Source organism: Medicago truncatula, chromosome 5 (genome assembly GCF_003473485.1).
Source record: "Medicago truncatula cultivar Jemalong A17 chromosome 5, MtrunA17r5.0-ANR, whole genome shotgun sequence".
NCBI classification, from domain to species: Eukaryota; Viridiplantae; Streptophyta; class Magnoliopsida; order Fabales; family Fabaceae; genus Medicago; species Medicago truncatula.
The window spans coordinates 7,527,872-7,547,901 of NC_053046.1; the positions used below are offsets into that span (position 1 = coordinate 7,527,872).

General features: G+C 34.6%; 1 protein-coding gene and 1 non-coding gene across 3 annotated transcripts; both read left to right on the plus strand.

The window, feature by feature from the left end:
- Positions 1-3,679: 3,679 nt before the first annotated feature.
- On the plus strand, positions 3,680-14,632 carry LOC11409562 (DNA-directed RNA polymerase III subunit RPC5). 2 transcript variants are annotated; one of them, XM_003611916.4, is made up of 14 exons: positions 3,680-3,826; positions 3,911-4,318; positions 4,922-4,990; positions 5,072-5,179; positions 6,426-6,494; positions 7,412-7,516; positions 8,684-8,761; positions 9,262-9,368; positions 9,461-9,529; positions 9,746-9,797; positions 10,517-11,145; positions 12,893-13,090; positions 13,191-13,311; positions 14,139-14,632. In XM_003611916.4, exons 2-14 carry the CDS (start codon positions 3,944-3,946, stop codon positions 14,208-14,210), a joined length of 2,052 nt encoding a protein of 683 aa, XP_003611964.1. In that variant the 5' UTR covers positions 3,680-3,826; positions 3,911-3,943; the 3' UTR covers positions 14,211-14,632. The 2 variants fall into 2 exon arrangements, with proteins under 2 accessions (XP_003611964.1, XP_039690407.1); XM_039834473.1 differs by lacking the exon at positions 3,680-3,826 and having other exon boundaries at positions 3,855-4,318.
- A 2,649-nt stretch (positions 14,633-17,281) lies between these two features.
- On the plus strand, positions 17,282-17,477 carry LOC112422320 (U2 spliceosomal RNA). The gene has a single exon (XR_003012686.1). It is a non-coding gene; the product is annotated as a U2 spliceosomal RNA (small nuclear RNA).
- The last annotated feature ends 2,553 nt before the right edge of the window (positions 17,478-20,030 follow it).

Here is a 20,030-nt window from a genome sequence, read left to right on the forward strand (position 1 = left end):
TCCCGAGAGCACCTAATTTTCACTCGCCTCGAGTTCGCCTTGAACTCGCCACGGCGAGCTAGTGTTTTCCGTGAACTCGCCATGGCGAGCAGATGTGCTCGCGAGGCGAGCTGCTCAGTTCCTGATTGTTGAAATTGCTTGCTTGAATAATAATGGTTGATGTTGTTGTTTTGAGCATGGGTATATATAATCATGCATTGTTTTGGTTGATTGGAGTGCTGCATTACCGAATACTGATGATGGTTGATTGTATGCTATTTATTGAGTCATACATGTCATTTAAGTGGTGTCATATGGAGTTGCATTGCATGGTCAGTTGTATGTAGATATACACAGGTAGGTCCATTGCATATGCATAAAAACAGCGGTGAGGGCTTCGGTCCTGGAGTACTAGTTGCTCAACAGCGGTGAGGGCTTCGGTCCTGATGAATGCTTTAACCATTCAAAAGCGGTGAGGGCCTCGGTCCTGATTGGTACCACATGCATAATTGCATCTCATTAAGAAGTCTAAGATGGTGTCTTAGCAGTGGTCATGTCATTTGCATGAGTCTTGATGTAATGATGATGTTGATGTTTGATATACATTCTTATATATGTGTATTCATTGCGGTCTTGGTGTATTGTTGATGTTGATGATATTATATACATTGTATACTACTTGTTAAGTGGATGATTATGATGATGTTGTTGTGATTGTGAATAATTATAATATTTGCAAGTGAACATGTTGAAGTTATAGGGTGTTAGATTCATTTGATGATTTTAATATCTATATTTATTGTTGTGAATCTCACCCCTTCTGCTTGAAAATGTTGCCCTTCCTATGGGTAACTTGCAGGTGATCCTGAGTAGTCGGTGGTGGCTCAAGAGTCGTGTCTAGGGCTCTGATACGTGGGTTGGGAGTCATTTTATTATTTCATTGTTGTTTTCCCTTCCATGTATCAAATTTTGGAACTTGTTGATGTGCCCTTTCATTGGCTAACTTTTGTTGTTTAGGCTTAATGCCAAGATGTTGTTGGAGATTAAAATATTGTTGTTGCTATTGAAAATGCAAAACTTTCCGCTGCATTAATTTGAAGTTTTGACTGTTGTTGAATTAAATAGTTTTATTTTCTATTTAAGAATTTCGATGTTGCGATGTAGCATGCCCGTTTGGTGTAATACTCTGATGTTTATATGCTATTTTATTTCTTTTGGGTAACGGGGTGTTACAGTAGGAGACTTTATTTTTTCTTTTTATTGTTTGTAAAATGGATGGCAACCATTAGATGTATTTAATATTTTTTGAAGACCATAGTATTATCATACTCACATAACACTAGATTTTTTACACCATATTATATCATCCTTCTCTCTCTCTCCATGTCCGCTTACTTGCCCACCAACAACAGCAACCTCTCAAATATGTGTTCTTATTAATCTTCAATTATTGTTCTTTTTAATCTTCTGGAAACGATTGTGCAACTATACCGACTTGCGGTGCCTTTATCATTTGATGTTATTCAAACTTTTGAATGATTGTTCAAACTTGACTAATTGAAATGGCAGAAAATTCCAAAAATTTGAAATTCCATGAAATTCCAGAAGTATGTTTATCATTAACAGTACTTGCCTCAACCGTCCACCATCATAGATGTTGTTCAAACTTGTTTAATTCCAGAAAATTGAAAAATTATACAGCTCACCCATAAACCTTCACAATAGTAAATTATTTATTTGTATGATTTGAATCACGATTATTACGATGAAGATGGTTGTTTGAACATATCTTATTAAACCTGATTTTCTTTAGATCTGGAATATTCATCCAATTATTTTGTTTTGTGTAATTTATCTGTCCATCCTTCTTCGTTGAAGAAAAAAGTCAGTGGTGAGTGGTTGAAAGTTGAAACAGGTTGTTGGGAGTAAAGGAAGAAGATGACAAAGAAATGTTTTAAGTGATGGGTAGTGGAGAAAGTGTGAAAAAAATTATAGTGTGGAGGGATTACAGTAAGATCAGTGTTCTTCATCAATCTAATGGTGACAAATGTCATTTTTGTGATACAAAAAAAAAAATCAATCTTTTTTAATGTCTCCTACCGTAGGAAACTTACCGGAAACGGCGCCTTCTCTTTATTATTAAGATAGGGATGCTTGTTCGTAACAGTGCAAGAAGGATATTTTTCTTATACACCGAGCAAAAGAAGAAACATGAGAATGAACAAATTAGAGAGGAAGATGTATCACGATAGGGATAAAATAGTAATATTTTAATTATAAAGTTCCATTTCATTGGATACACCTCAAATTGAGGGAAAAGAATATGGAAGGATTTGATGAAATGAGATGGAATGAGTTCCATTATGTATCATTCCATTCCATTCCATTCATTTTTAATAAATTCAAATAATGGAACATAATTAGTTACCATTCCATTCCATCCCACTTCATCAGATTCCATCAATCCAAACATAGCCTAAATGATGTATATATTAAGCTTAGACTTTGTTAGAATTATCTTGTCAGGATTAACAGCCAGAATCCTTATCTTTCCCTTACTCATTCCCCTCCCCCTTTCTTTCTTCTTCTCTACCCTACTCTGCATCCATTGTCCTTTCTCTCTGCAGCTTTACCTCTTCATAACTCATCAACACCATTCTTCTCCCAATTCGGGCATAATAATAATAATAATAATAATAATAGTAGTAGTAGTAATGGAAACTATGCAAACTATAGTAATGGAAACTGGTATGTTTTTGTATTGCAAGGGTTGATATTATATCGTTTGAATCGAGACATTTAATTTTTAAGATTACATGATTCGAACACCGTTAGTGCATATTTATTGCTGTGGTTGAAAGAAATACACATAGAAATGGAATGTGGAATGTTTTATTATACTCCTTCCGTCCCTTTATATAAGCCCCCTTTGTATTTTTCACATTTTTTAAGAAAAGTTATTAGTGTAATTAATGTGTATGTTTTGTGTGTTAATATTACCAACTGTCCTTTGTTTAGGGAAAAAAATAATAAATGTATCTAGTAATTTGAAAAGGCGTTTACATTTAGGGACAATAATAAAGTCAAATGAGTGTTTACATATAGGGACGGAGGGAGTAGTCATGTTACCTTTGCTTTTAGACGAAAATTATGAGTATGAAATCTATTGTACACTTTTCAATACATGTTTGTAGAGGTGTATCGAGTGGAAGGCGAGAAAAATCACGAGGTTTCATAAACACACACAATTTTTAGATTATATAACTTGAAGGCAAAATGTTCAAGATTGAGAACTATCCGCTTTTGATTTCGTAATCCAAAAATGTTCAGAAATCCAAACAATGATATTTTCATCAAACAAATGGCATGGGAGATGTCAGAATGATTGAAAAAGAAATTCTTTTTTTCATTTTATATTTATCAGTCAATTAAACCGCTAATTTTTTTAAATACTTTAATTGACTTATAAGCTATCAATGAATAACCATAAACTAGAAGCACCGATGAGCTAACTTGTTAATCATCTAATACTATTTTTACCAATATGAGCCAAAGACAAGATTGTTCAAATTTCAATAAATAGCTCGACGGTAAGTTTTAGTTAAATTGGACACGTGTCAGATTCTGAAGCGTGAGACTGATCTGACGGACGTGAACAGGTGAAAGTTCACCCTGGCTTTGGCGCGTTAGCTAGAGAATCCGATTCCGAGCCCAAAGCTCAAGTTCAACAATCAGTTATTCCGTCTTTCTCGCGGTACTAGGGTCTGCAAAATTCCCTTCTACCCTTAAACTTGAACCCTTCCTTTCTCACCACCGTCAACACCACTGTCTTCACCCTCACAATCAGGTACGCATTTTCTATCTCTTCAAACTTCTTACACTTCTTTTGCCGCCATAATCTCTCTGAACACTCACACTTTTTTCATTTCAGTGAAACGTAAAAAAATACTCACAAAAGTTCGCTATGGATTTCGACGACCTAGATGCACCTGTAAAACCTCGGGTCTCGCGGTTTGCGCCAAAATCATCAAAATTCAAACCTAAAAAAGAAGAGCCATCACTCGTTCCCAAATCCGAACCACCGCCACTCGCTTCTGCTAAAACAGAACCACAGGAAATTGATTTAACCGCGCCCACTCCGGTGAAGCATGAACCTAATGCTTCCGTTAAAACTGACGCTGAATCGAAGATTGAAGGTAAAGTTGATTCGAGAAATGTTGATGTGGAAATGACTGAGGCGGTTGATGGTTCTAGAGAAGTTAATCCTATGGATGAAGAGGATACAGTTGTTCGTGAAATTGATGTGTATTTTTCGCCTTCTATTGATAATGACACGAAGGTTTGTTATTACTGCTCTGCTCTTGAGTGTTTATAAACCACTGACACAAACACTGATGCCCGTAGTAATCTGAGAAAATGAATTTATTGTAAGCAATCAGATGTGTGTGTCAGATGCTGGTAGTAATTTGAGAAAATGACAGTATTGAATGTAATCATACATGTGTCGACACGGACACGGACATTGAACGTCGATAGCGGTAGTAATTTGAGAAAATGACATTATTGAATGTAATCAGATGTGTGTTGGACACGGGACACTTACACTGATACCTTGATGTAGTAATTTGAGAAAATGACATTACTGAATGCAATCAGACATGTGTTGGACACTGGACACAGACACGGACACATTGATACTGTTAGTGTCTGAGAAAATAGCATTATTGAACATAATCATACGTGTGTCGGCCACCGGACACAGACACTGAAACGTCGATACTAGTAGTAATTTGAGAAAATGACATTATTGAATGTAATCAGATGAGTGTGTTGGACGCCGGACACACCTTTGACCAGAAGTGTCAGTGATACGCTAGTGTTGGATAATGGATTCTACATTTTACTGTGGTAGTCTAATTTTTGTTTTTTTGGTTGTTTTTAGTTGTATGTCATGCAATATCCTTTGAGACCATCTTGGCGGCCTTATGATCTTGATGAACAATGTGAAGAGGTGGGTTTATTGTTTTTTTCTTTCTTTTAGGAAATTACTGGTGATTCGATTGACTAACTATTGTGTGTTTTGATTCTGTAGGTTAGGTTGAAACCTGGGACTTCAGAAGTAGAGGTTGATTTATCTATTGATTTGGAGTCATATAATGTTGAAAAAGCCACTGCCGATAAATTGAAATATACAAAGCAGGTATTTTCATTATATCTTATTACAATCTTTGATTGAATGATGCTATAAAAGTTACCGCACCCATTGCCATCAAGATGTGTTGTATGTTTTAATAAGTAAATAATTAACATATTAATTGTTAAATATTTGACAAAGAAGGCTCCATGATTCATTGGAACTGAAATTAGTAATAGCTGTGTATTTCTTTTTTGTATTTTGATGAGAGGGATTGCAAGCATCTTGTTGATTACTCGATTATTTAGAATCAATAACTGTAGACTCAGTAGAATATATCAATGCTCTCCATGACGATAATCATATGCATCCTTGAAATAGGTTAGGGCTGGTTACTTTTGCTAGCTTTGGTAATAATATGATATAGGGTGTAGCACCTGATAAATTTATATTAATTAGGATTTGCCGATTAGGATGACTCTATCTCTTTTAACTTTACATGCATAACATAATCCTTATCTGTGAAAGTTTGATTAAGATATCTTCATTATTTGTAGCCTTTGAAAAGGTAGTTTGGTATTGGAATAAACAAGCAAACAATCATTTTTTAGGAAAAATCTTTGTTTCTATAGGAGGACTCTCTCATGGGCAACTCTACTTGTCACTTTCACCTTAGATCGAATTCCACCACGTCTAGCTTCATGATTGATCCCACACAATGGTTTATAATAGAATATTTAATAATTAAAAGGAGGTATCCAAGATCAGAATTGGCATAAATTATTTAAAATACGGTTCAGTTGTAGAATTTGATGTGTATCGTGAGTTTGATTGGATTTACAATGAAATTTTAGGTCTTGTGGAATGCTTGCTTCACTCACTAGCAGAATATATGCCTGCTTTTAAAAATGTGAAAAGCTTCCACGTCAGATTACTGATGCATTGCAATCAACATATGCACATGAAATTCTGTCAAATCTTTATGACCTTGAATCAATGATACAACTGTGCTAATTTTACAGACCACCATGCATTGTTTGAACTTTGATTCATGTCGTTGATACTTAATACCATCTAGAGGGGTAATGATTGGTTGCACATTTGCACTGTTGCTGTATTCTTTCTTTGTTTCTAATTTTTCATTATATTTTCTAAATATAACCCTTCTCTTCGTTCATCGAATTGCTGGAAATACTTTTGATATATATGTCAAAGTTGAATATAATTGTGTGCTTTGTTTGTGAAGTTGTCTCAGAAAGGTATTCTATACTGTAACTTACAAATTTGCTATCATATTTTTAATTCTCCCCAGACTCTGTCAACTACGTGGAAGCCGCCTCCTGCAAATGGCTGTGCTGTTGGGCTTCTTATGGGAGATAAGGTACTTGTGTCTCATTCTATTCTGCAATGTCTTCTGAGGAAGATTTAAATACAATCATGCCTTGAAATCAACTTCCTCCAGAGATGTAGTTTGTTTAGGATTTTTAATTTCACCTTAGGTTTCTGATTTGGGATTATTGTATTGTTACTCTGGTATTTAGATATTTTGGTATAAATTGGATTATCTTTTTCAAGCTTTAGATCAGGAATATGTATTAGGTTGTTTAGCTTTATTGGGCCTGTTAATAGGCCTTCAGTGTTAAAGTTCAGAGGCTTTTGATGATTGATATACAATTATCAATTAAGAGTATCTAGATTTGAATCGAAGGAGCGCTCTGTGCCTAAAGGAGCACTTTAGGTTTATGAGGAGAGTGAGCATTCTTGGATACTTTTCCTACATCATACAACTCCTCAAAACATAATATAAAAAGTTTAAAAGAAAACAATGGAATGTCACCTTAGAAGATAAAAGATAGAACCTGATCTTGTAAAGATTCTTAACAGGTTATATGTGTTGGATTCTCGCACGAACAACCCAGCTAACTTGACTTACTCTTGCTTATCCACTCATTATTTATATATAATTACATGTAGCATTTAAAATACTTCAGAATTGTGACCCATCATATTTCTCTTATCTTCAACTTTGTGATTCATTTATGTCTTGTGTCTTCTTCTCTCTTCTCAATTCTGATAACTTGAAGGTTTCATGGATTTTATCATTGTTATACTCAAGTTGCTTGTATAGAATATTTCAGAGTTCTAACCCACTGTTATTATCTTCAATTTTATTTTATGATTGATGTCTTCTTATTTCTTCTATTAACATGCAAGATATATGAATTGCATCATGGTGATACTTGTTGATTTTTATTTTTGAGAAATTTGTAAATTTGACTGTCTCTGTCTTGGTTGCAGTTGCACCTTCATCCAATTCATGCAGTTGTGCAGCTCCGGCCATCACGACATTATCTCGATTCTGGGGGCTCAGAAAAGAAAAATGTTGCTACGTCAAATAACCAGGTATTGTGTTAGTTACTTACAGCTAAGTAGAAAAGACTGCACAGGATATAGCTCAGTTGGTAGAGCTCCACTATTGCAATTGGGTCGTTGCGATTACGGGTAATGATAGTATCTTGTACCTGAACGGGTGGCTCACTTTTTCTAACTAAAGGGAAAGAGGACCGAAACATGCCACTGAAAGACTCTACTAAGACGTTCCCTTCAACTATTCGTGTATATCAAATAAAGAATGCAATGTTAAGTTGAAGGGAAATATCCAAATACATGTCCGACCTTCGATTCTCGATTGCTGTGGTACTTTGACCCTTGGCTAGTTCACTGAACTATATAAGGGACTTAGCCGTAAATATTGCGAAATATATATCACTATTACATATCATAGCGAAGTAATATCTATAGAATTATAGAAATCATTCATTTTTTTTTTGGATGAATGAGCTGCAGTTGTAATTTTTGCCGGATAGCACTAATGTCTTGATAATCTTGAAATATTTTTCTACACACCTTTTACAACAACAATAACCAAGTCTTACCCACCCACTATCATGGATCAAACGACACCATCTATCATCAATCATGTTGATATGCAAACTGTTGTCCTCTAAATCTTCCTTAATTTGGTTAAATGTTGTGTTCGACTCGTCCAACGTGTATGATTCTTCATAGAGATTCAAATACAAGTTGTGAAATGTAGTTTAACAAACCCCTTATATTCACATGCTGGGTGATTGTACTCCCCCCTCATAAGAATATGAGAAGCCAAAAATGTTCAATTGCTGTTGCATGCTTGTAGGAACATTGCCTTTTCTGTTCATATTTTCAATTTAATTATTCAGTCATTAGCATCTTTTTTCCATCTGTGCCATCTCTAATTACATGTTTTGTTATCTCATCATAGGGATAGTTTACAAGCAGTCTTGTTGAAGGACCACCAAACTCTTTCCTCAGTTTAATTTTGTATTATTTTCTTTCTTACTATTTATCAAGTTTTTGTTTTCTTCAAACCTAATGTGTGCCGTGATATTATGCCATCGATTGATTTTCGGAGCCGACCCAACCTAGTGGGAAAAGGCATTTGTTGTTGATGTTGTTGTTGCCGTCGTCGATCTGCAATCTGTCAACACATGGGCATCCATTTAGCTAATTGATTTTGTTTCTTTGTTGCAGAATAAGCAGACAACGCCGTCAATGGAGCAAAAGAGTGATGGTGCGCCTTCAATTGAGCAAAAGAGCGACAGTAATCAGGTGTAACAGTTGTTAAAACAATAATCTAATTTAAATATAGCAGTTTTTGGTCATAATGGGGTTATGCTGTATTTTTAAATGATCATGGTATGCATTATGATTTGTGAACTGGATATAACTATGTCTACTAGTAGTCTTGTTATACCAATATGCATATGGCAGTTTACTCTCATATTCTGTTGTCATTTTCACTTCAACTAATAATCATGAGAGAATATGAAACCATTTTCTATTACAAATTTTGAAAACAGATTTAGCATTTTAAGAAACTATGAAAATGCCAAAACATTGGTTTCAATGTTTCTAAACGTGCATTCTTCCTAACATGCCTTCCATCTTCTCGCAACACGAGTCTTCCATCTCCTTGTTAGCAAATTAAAATGAACATAAATTTCATAAAATGAAATTGGAAATACTTTAAGAAAGTAAGAGGGAGCTCTGCTGTTTTTACTTTTTATTTTCCCTCCCTTTTTAATTGGTCTTTTTCTTTATTTGTGCAGTGCTGGGTTCCTCTCGAGTACCATGGTTGCAAGAGTGATATCTCATCTAGATATTTTCAGCAAATGGTTACACACGAAAGTTCTCCCATAAACTTTGAAATGAGCACGTAAGAATATGCCCTTATATTCTTTTGTCTTTTGTACTCTTCTGTACTCTTCTGTAAATTTATTATTCTTGTCAATATTTGAATGGTTCAAGGTATGACTACATTGCTACACTATGTCCTGGAGTGAGCAGCAACACTTTAGCTAAAGGTCCTTCTAAAAGGTAATGTTTTCCTTTAATAGAAGCGGTCGTCTTTATTTTTTGCCCTTATTTCTAATTAAAAATTTGCCTACTCTCTGTTGTACCACACACACACACACACTCTCTCTCTCTCTCTCTCTCTCTCTCTCTCTTCTTTTTGTTGTATTCTTCTCCTTGGTTTTGTCTCGTCAATTATATGTTTTATTTTTCTTACAATGCCATATTGATTTTGTTCAGGTATCTTCTATCATTGCCGGTGGAAAAACGTCTTCAGACATTGCTGATTGAGGTTTGTAGCATCATTAGTTTGACCTTGATTTCTTGTTGTTATTGAGAGAGGATATTTATAGTTAACACTCTGCATCTTGCTTTTTATGCTTGTCTATTGTTGATTGCATCCATTTTTTTTTCTTTTCACTTGGCATATATTCAATCCCTGATTCAACTATGCCTTGTGTGTGTGTTTCAACTATGCTTGTCTATTGTGTTTTAACTGTGCCAATGTTCTCCGTTCACACGATATCAAGAACTGAAGTTTCTGCTTTCTGTTCAAAAGGCATTTGCATTTTGTAAAGCTGATACTAGGTTTGTGGGCAACATGTCATTGCTATTTTTTTATTTTTTAACAATTTATGTTTTAGAATATGATTCTGTTGGTAATAGTTTTCCTTTTAAATTAATTATTTAAGTTTTTTTTTTTTGGTTTTCTTGTCTCTTTCCAAGTATAATTGAAATATCAAGAGGGAGGGAGAGTTCTTATTTTGGTATCTTTTACAAGTTTAATTTTCATACATTTTTTATGTGTGTGACTTTAAGAGTGGTTATGATGAAAGTCAAACATTTTTTATGATCTAACAGTTATGATTGATTGACAGTGTAAAGACTCTTCACACTACAATATATATATGAATTAAATTCATTTTGTAATACCCTCAAGATCGAATAGAGTAACATTCCATCTATTTTGTATTTTTTTAATGTATCTAATAACAGAACACTCTATGATAGGGCCCTCCACTTCACCGTTTTAGTGCTATCAAGCACTTTGCTCCTGAATGCTCTGATGACGAACTGCTGAGTGTTCTGGAGAAGCAAGCACAATTGCTGCGGGGTTACTGGGTTCCAAGAAGTAGCTTGCTGTTTCCTACAGGCGGTATAGAAAGTCTGGCAAGAAATTATATCCTTGTAAGGTTTCACAAGAGTTTGACAGTTAAGTCTGATGAGCTGAGAAGGCTCGGTGGCGGTGAACTTGGTAATCGCATGAAACACTTTGTGATGCAATTTGCTTTGGAAAAGTTTGATCTAAAATCCAAAGAAAATTATTGGAAGTTCAAAGAGCTTCCTGACGAGTCCTTCATAAAAGAATTTCCAATTGTTGTTAAAAAACAAGAAGAAATTTTTAAGATCTTGGAAAATGAGGTAAATAGTATTATCGGTACTCTTGGAGGAAAAAGAAAACTTAAAAGTGCTATAACAAACAGTGGTGTCAACAATGCTCTTTTTACATCAACAAATTCTGATCCACGGGCAACAAGTTTGGGTGAAGATCCTCCTAGGAGCATGACCATGTCAAGTGAAACTCGTCATGCTCTGCCAATTGCCCTCAAGAAGCTTTTTCAAACTCACAAAGTTTGCAGGTACGTTTTCCCATTTATAAATGATAAAATTAAGCATCTTTAGATATTCCTTTAACTGTACAACTTCCTAGATTGACTGTTATTACTCCTAGAGTATACAACTTCCTAGGCTAGTGCTTACTTATTAAGCTTTCAATGCTTTTATTGTAAAACCGTTATAAATACAAGGTGTGCAATCTCATTATTTACACAAAGTTTATACACCTTAGTTATTTTTGGAAGCCCAACATTTGTAGGTTAGTCCATAGTGCACTTCAACTCTCTCATGTTTCAATAGCTATGCTTTGTATTGGTCAATATGTCTAGTGGGATGTGTATTTGTTGACTGATAAACAATGATGGGTATGAAAATTGGCGTTGCTTGGTGGGCGCACACCTATGAGTCCTCTTTCCCCAATTCTTGTGTTTTGAAAGATCGTGCCGCTTTCGAGGGAACCTATCCAAGGTTGTCAAACTCGAGAGTCTAGGTAAACTCGTGTAGGCTCTTTAAACTTGCAAGTGATTACCTAATATTAAAATAACATATATAGATAATATAATACCATTAAAATAATAGTAATTTAACATTTCATTTCTATAATAAAGCAAAAATAATTTTAAATAGATATATATTTATGATAGACCAAAAAGAAATGGTGAAATAAAACAAATGAAATGCTAGAAAAACAACAAACTCATATGGAGGCATGTTAGTTGTCCCTCACAACAACACTACAAACGTAAATTTACTTTCTAAAACCAATAGTTATTGAAACACAAATAATTAAATTAAATATTGGCTAATATTTACCAAAATTTTATGTTTTAATACCAAACTAATGTAGAATCGTAAACTTGTTAACCACTAGTAAAACCGATAGCTCACCAATTTTATCAAGTTTTTTTGAACTCATAAGAGTTCACTATGTGAGTTGACTCATTTCATGGCTTAACATCATAAACTTATAAGAGTTCAAAAGTTAACTCGAGAGTTTAACATCCTTGAACCCATCCGTTATTCCTTAACTTCTGTTTTTGCTGAAACAAGCTTGGCCCACGATACTAGAAATTTATTATTTTAGTTCCCATCTTGCCTATCATATCTCATTATTTTAGTTCCCATCTTGCCCATGGGTTCAAGCAGCCTCTTTCTTCCTTGATTCTCTCACTGGCGCTGCAGCGCCCATGGGTTGCATTATGGCACAGGCCCAATTGGAGTGTCAAGTGTGGCATAGTTTGCGTTCATAGTGCGGAGGCCCATGATCCAAAAGTTCGAACCAATGGACTCAAACTCTCCACTCATAAACCCCTTTTCTTAATCCCTCCTGTGTGGGGCTTCTTCAATTTCCAACAAGCAAATATCATTGTTTGACGTGGAAAGCTCGGCTGACCTGTCAAAAACCCATACTGTGACCCTGTTGAAATTTGAGGTGTGAAGAGTTTGTCTCAAGAGAGAGAGAATTTAACGAGGGACTTCATGTGGTCATGTGAGGGAGATCTGAAGAGATCGGCAGAATAGGGCTTTTTTGGATTGAGTCTAGTTTAGTTGGATTGGGATGAGTGGGAATGCCAATCCTTGGACATTTATCTCAGGGTTATGCATTTTCCGACCAATTTGTAACTCTTGGGCTGGGTAACGACAATCACATAAGGGGAAAATCTCTACTAGCTGTTTTAAATTTAATTTGGCTTTGCAGAAGTTCTATATTTTTTATTTTCTTGTTTGGCTGGCTGTTGTCTCATGTAGCTTTTATTTATATATCTGCAGCTTCCAATTGATATGCCAAGAATTGCGTGGATTGGCACTTGCCCAAACTATGCTCCCAAAGGGAGGTTCTAAAATGTCTGTCGATGCAGCTAATAGTCTTGATGTTCCACAAGACGAGCTGAAGGCTATCTTGGGTGAAGTTGCATGTGATATCCATGGTTGTTATGTGTTAAAATCAGCACAAAATGATCCATTCAGGTTCTCCCTCCCTCCCTCCCTCCCTCCCTTTCAAAGAGTTTTCAGAAAAGTAACACATTCCATTTGTTTACAACACTTGTGATGATATTGTTCCTTGCAGAGATGTTGTAATTGATATGCTTCGTGGAAGTGGACCCAATGGGAAGCTAAAGAAGGCTGAGATACTTGAAGCTGCAAGGAGAAAACTCGGTAGGGATGTCCCCAACAATGAATATATCAAGGTTAGTTTTCTTCTAGTTTAACAAGATTCTTTTATTAAGGCATCTTGACACTGTTGAAGTCATAGGATATTAACATTTTGTGGTCTCAATGGTTTTATACTAGGGACATATGACTTCCCATCGAATGTTCTGTTTAACAAATTCCTCATTAGACTAATAGCTCATATAATAACATTCTCTTATGCTGAATATCTGCTCAATTATTTCTTTAGTATGCGCTGTTGATAAAGTTGAATTTAATATTTCAGCAGCCAAAACAGGAGAAATAAAACTATGTATTGAGTAGCATGATTATAACGTTATAGGCTTTTCATCGCTTCACTGGCATGTATAAAACTAACAAGTTTTATCCATGTATGTGTATTATAACGTGTTTGTAAACGGCTTCTCTAGTTCGCTTTGGCTGGTGGTGACTAGGTGTGTGAAGTTTTTTTCTTTATGGCTTATTCGTTAACATTGAAAGATTGTGTACTCGAACATGGAAATGATGTTAGGAAAGTATAGGTACATATGACGGTGCACAACCAAAACGGTTCAACTAAATTAAATAACCAATAGTAGCCAAAACGGTTTAACTAAATTAAACAAAAACAACCAAAAGTAGCAGTTGCTTCATGAATTGATCAATTGCTAAAGTAAAATTGAATGAATGTTGCCCTGCAAAGCCATATAAAGTGAAATGTCCGATAAATGATTTTAACACAGTAAGCACAAATAAATGTTTCAAAATCATTCGTCAGTTGTATCATTTTTCTCCCTCGTGTCAAGAAATATTGCTTATCATGCTAATATTTGTTTTGCTTTTCTTGTTCTGAACAAATTTTCAGGCCGTGAGTGAGTTATGTGTCTCAAAAGGTTCTTTCTGGGTCTTGAAAAGCGGGGATGGAAGTAAGCAATGATACAAAGGCCAACTGATTGCTTCTGCAGAACTTTCATTATCCTACTAACAAAATTTTGTGGGTGTTCTAAATTTTTGTTGGATTGTCTCATTTTGTTTGATAAGGAAATTTTCTTAGCCTTTGGTGTGATTTTTTTTATTTTTTTATTTTTTATATAATTTTTAAAGAGTTATTTTTTTATTTTTTTAGAAAAAATTTAAGTTTTTCCAAACACGTACTGTCCCGCATAAAACGCAAGGGTGTCCTTTGTTATCTACTCTTTCAACAAAAACAAACCTTGTTAACATCTGATCGAAATCATATATGCTTATTAAAAAATGTGAACAGTGTATCTTTTTCTTTCATTGTGTATAGTGAAGTTCCTTTAAGACAAATTACGGAGGACGCCAAATTCCACCAAGGAACGTTGGCAATTGCAACGAGTTTGTTTCGTTTTGAGAAGAAATTTAATATTGATCAATTAACAAGAGTGTGTATATATATTGTGGAAACATTGTGGTGTCAATTGGTCTATGCAGCTAACTTTATTTAGTAGGCTAAAGTTTGGTCGTTGTAATTATCATTGTCATGTGATTTTATTCTATTGGATTGTTCAAACTAAGCGTACTATTTGTGTGATTTGGTCTTGTAAAATTTATGTAAGAAATAAAATAAAATTTAATTGATTTATATTAAACTTCAATATTTACACACATATTAAATTTTATTTTAGTATAATAAAAAAATTATTTTATTTTGCTATTTACACATGCTCAAATAAACACATTCAGGATGGATAAATGTCTATAAGCATAATTCAATTGATAGGGGCATCATTCCAGGGGTTGGAATTGGAATTGCGGATTCTTCACTTATTCACTTTAAAAAATTGACCAAAAGAATATGGTTGTACCGTCATATCAATATTTCACATCTATTTTTTTGTTAATATCATCTAAACACACTTTATGATATGATTTTTACAAGACCAAATTACATTGAATAATGAGTAAAATTACATGCAATGTTAGTTTAAAAAGTTTTACACTATCAGTCCATCATAACCAATCATATGTATAATTTTAAAAGTGGTTAAGCTAAAAATCAAATGTTTTTATTGAGCTAACAATGTAAAATATCTTTACTCATATGAATTAAAATTAAGGGTGTGTTTGGTTTGCAAAACAGGAAGTATTGGACAGAACAGTACAAGATAGAACAGTACAACACAAGGCAGAACAGCACAGGACAAATTTTTTATGACATTGAGTAATTTTTTTGTTTTATACGATTTTTGAGGGACAAAATGCTATTTTGGTATTTTAGACAACTTGTACGTGGGACAAAAAGTTGTGATGTGGTTTGGTGAGGGACAAAAATATGAGTTTTTGTCCTGTCCCTTGCCTCCAGTTTGTCCTGTACCTGAAACAGTTTTACAAATCAAACACTGGACAACTAGAATTGTTCTGTCCTATCCTTCATTTTTTAGCAAATCAAACACATATTATTATATGTCATGTTTGATTGTTGCAACTCTGGCAGCCTTCCCACTCTTCATTGTTGTATGCATGCGTGGCACCCTGGTTCTTCCGTGGCACCCTGGTTCTTCCATGATGACGGATATGAGGGAACAGTGGTTTGACTTGTGTGGTACAGTGGCTTTTGTTTGTTGTTAGAAAATAAAGTATAACTAGATGTGGGCATATATGCAATATATCAATTAGCTGAAGTTGTTCAAAATTACATTACCAAAATTGCATTACCAAGAAGAATAGTTTATATGCAACTTAAAAGAACAATGAGAAAGTCATTTTTCAACCACACAGACATGATTCCAGACAAAACCAAGAAGAATAAAATTATTTTAAATCAATTAATAACTGATCAAGCAAAAGGATATCAACCTTACACATGAGAAGGTATTTGCAATTTTGCATAGATATAGAGAATTAGAGGTAGATATAACACCAACTACTACTAATAGTGTATTCAAGATAGAGGAAATTAATTTCTTGTCTTAAGGGCCAAGGTTTTCTTACAATGTGTCATGATTCAAGAAACTAGAAATTAATTACTTGTTTTTTTGTTGTTAATTACTACATCTTAATCTTAATTACATGTACTTTTGGCATCTGTAGTCAGCATGCTTTAGTTGATTTGCTGAACTTGAGATCCCTTGACTTTGTTTTTTTAGAATTGAAAGTGTTGAACTTGTTCACAGCAGAGTAAATCCATCATCCTGACCTTTTGTACCAAAGTTCGCAACAAAACGTATATATCTATCATTTTATGAGTTTCTTGGAAAAAAATCTACGAATTTGCTAACACTTTTATTTTCATTGATAAATTCCCAAAAGTCCATATTAAACAGTTTGATTTCATCTTAGTTGGCATTACATGAAATTAATTAAGCTTCCATGTTCATTATATATATACTAAATTACAGTTGCGATTATGGCATTATTCCGCGGACTTTTATATTCTCTTGATAAAATGCAGAAAAATTAATGCAGTGATGCGGCCAATATTAAAAAAATACTGTTGCAAAAACCTCTATAATTGTTATGTTGCGTGGTTGTGGAGAGCAATTTGAAACAATAGTTATAACTTATAAGATATTTGTTCCCAACAGTTATAAGATATTGCATGGACACAATAGCTGATATTGGTGGAAGCAAAACTCAGTTCCTCTTATCTGAATTAAGGGGTGATCTTCAGCATATTTAGGGCAGTGTTTGTAGCTTTGAAGTAATATTGTCTGAATTGGTTGGGAAGAGTCATAAGTTATCAAGTGTTACCTGATTGTGAACATAGCCTTCAACTTCTGAGATATGATTGATTGCATAGTTTGCGAAATTATGTGTGTGTGGCCTCATAGTTTGTATGATTGATTTTAATTTGAGATATGATATTTATTTACCATTTTGATACTGGAGGCATCACGTTAAAAATTTAAGGGAAACGAAACTTAGCAGCAGATAAACGGAAGTGGTGTGTAAGGTGGTGCTGCATAAAAGTCCCACATCGGGTAATGAAGAAAAGAACTGAGTAGACAGTGGATATAAAAGCAATGCAAGGTGTTGTTTCAAGTCATACCTTTCTCGGCCTTTTGGCTAAGATCAAGTGTAGTATCTGTTCTTATCAGTTTAATATCTGATATGTGATCCAATGGATCACACGATATTAAATTACTTTTTTGAGGGGGAGAGGCCGCCTTAGTAGCTTGCTGCTGGGTTTCTCATGTGTCGTCCATGCGTTGCACTATTGCATGGGCTAGGCGCACCCCACCAATTTTAGTTTAATTTTTTTTTTTTAATTCTAGTTGAATTGTGTTGGCTTTGTTTATCTGAATCTGATGAGTACAGATTCTGATACAAAGTCTGAGTGCAGTGGAATACAGAACAGAGAGAGAACAATTTATACCGGTTACTTTCACAATACATGGTATAAAGAGTTGGGTTTGTAGCATATGTATATGCTAATATTTTTATAACAAATTAATTAAAAAGAATATAAAGGGTTAAAGTATAGGGCTGAATGATTTAACTTCTACATTTCCACTATAATGTTACACAAGTGGAATCCATTTAGAAGGTGATACAATCGGTATTGAAAAATAATTTGTTAGTGAGTGATATAATTTAAGATGTAAAACATGTTCTGTTGTTCGAATTTTGAATTTGAAATATATATAAAGGTTATATACAAATTAATAGAATGACAAAATCACTTTTGCAAAAAAAAAAAAGAATGACAAAATCACTTGATATAATTCAAAATCGAATTTTTTTTGTTTATTCACAAATTCTAGAGTGTAAATTTTCCACCTTTAGAATTTTTTCTATAAAATCATGTGGAATGGAGAGAAAACAGATTCTTTCACCCCTATTAGTGGTATACGACAAGGAGACCCTCTTTCTCCTTATTTGTTTGTCATATGCATGGAAAAACTTTCTCACATTATAGCCGATCAAGTTGAAGCAAATTACTGGAAACCCATGCGTGCTGGCAGGAATGGTCCCCAAATCTCTCATCTTCTATTTGCGGATGATCTTCTCCTTTTTGCAGAGGCCTCGATTGAGCAGGCTTATTGTGTTATGCACTGTCTTGATATGTTTTGTCAAGCGTCTGGTAAAAAACTTAACAATCAGAAAACTCAGATATTCTTCTCCAAGAATGTTGATAATCTTCGAGATGATATTCTACATCATACCGGCTTCTCTCATGTTAATAGTTTGGGAAAGTATCTAGGGGCAAATATTTCATCGAGAAGAGCTAATAGAGGTCATTTCAACCATATTATACAGAAAATCCAAACTAGATTGAGTGGTTGGAAGCAACAGTGTTTGAGTTTAGCCGATAGAGTCACTCTTTCTAAATTTGTGCTCAGCTCTATTCCGTATTATCATATGCAGTATGCAAAGATTCCCAAATCTATTTATAATGAGATCGAAAAAATCCAGAGGGGTTTTATTTGGGGAGATGCTGAACAAGGACGCAAGGCCCACCTTGTTGGTTGGGATATGTGTTATCAAGAAAAAGTTTATGGTGGATTAGGATTTAAGAAGCTCCACATCATGAATGAGACTTTTCTCATGAAGATGTTATGAAATCTTATTCAAAAACCAAATGATCTTTGGTGCAAGGTACTCCTGAGTAAATATGGGAGAAACACTGATCTCAATTTATCGTGGAACTCTCAACCTTATGATTCTCCGCTTTGGAAAGCTCTTTCAGGATTATGGAACGACTTTCAACGTCATGTGGTGAAACAAATTGGAGAAGGAAGACATACCAATTTTTGGTTGGACAAATGGGTTCCAAATATTGGGAAACTCTTCTCGTCAGCTTCTCAAAATTACATTGACACCACCCTTTCTGTCATAGATGCTTTGGACCCGGATGGTGATTGGGATGTGGGATTTCTGCGAAAGAATCTACCAAATGCCATTGTAAATCAAGTTCTTGCCCTCCCTTCCCCCACTGATGTTGATGGTCCTGATATTATTGGATGGGGAGGAACTAGTACATACCATTTTACCGTTAAAAATGCTTATAACATGCAACATGTTGACCCTCATGTTGTTGATGGTGATTGGAAGACTTTATGGGGTTGGAAAGTGTAACGCCCTAATTCTATTAAAGCAATTAAACATGCGAATAATTCATATATTCAAGAAATAGACGTTACTTTCACCAAATCAAAGGAAACAAAATCGAATCAACGGTCAACATGCATGTATATAAAACCTCATCAGTCGCAGCGGATATAAATTCTCATACATCAAGAATACATGTCAAACGATCTCAAAAATGCATAAGCATAAAATCTCCAAGTCCGACACATGGACAAAATCTCAAAGTATATAAAAAAAATAATCCAACAAGATCTAGAGTTAACAACAAAACCCTAGATCAGAGACAACTCTACTCTAAGACCCGATAGTGGAGAAAGCTCCCACTATCCACCAACATCAGGAACTCAACAAGCTACTAGTCCTGCACAACGTCTACTCCCCCATACAGGCAAGTAGGCGGTTAGAACCACTGGGGGTGAGTATTACATCAACATAATCAATAACACAGATAAGCAGGAATAGCATAATCCAACATCATGTAATGAAATCAAAATAGATAAATTTCATACATACATTATCACCACAATCCAAGTCTCACCGACATAAATTCAATGAACACAACATCATCAATATTCATCATTCACAAAATTAATCATAGCATGACACAACAATCCATCAAATACAAACATCACCATTAATCGCTTACAACCATAAGCACATTAAGTAATTTCACAACAAGGACTCATGCCACAACATGATATGA

What these genes read in the sequence shown, in the direction of transcription:
- LOC11409562 (XM_003611916.4), top strand. Translation starts at nt 3,944, where the DNA reads ATGGATTTCGACGACCTAGATGCACCTGTAAAACCTCGGGTCTCGCGG. An exon ending in TTGCTACGTCAAATAACCAG is followed by an intron (nt 7,517 to 8,683) that starts GTATTGTGTTAG and finishes TCTTTGTTGCAG; the next exon opens with AATAAGCAGACAACGCCGTC. An exon ending in AAAAGAGCGACAGTAATCAG is followed by an intron (nt 8,762 to 9,261) that starts GTGTAACAGTTG and finishes TTATTTGTGCAG; the next exon opens with TGCTGGGTTCCTCTCGAGTA.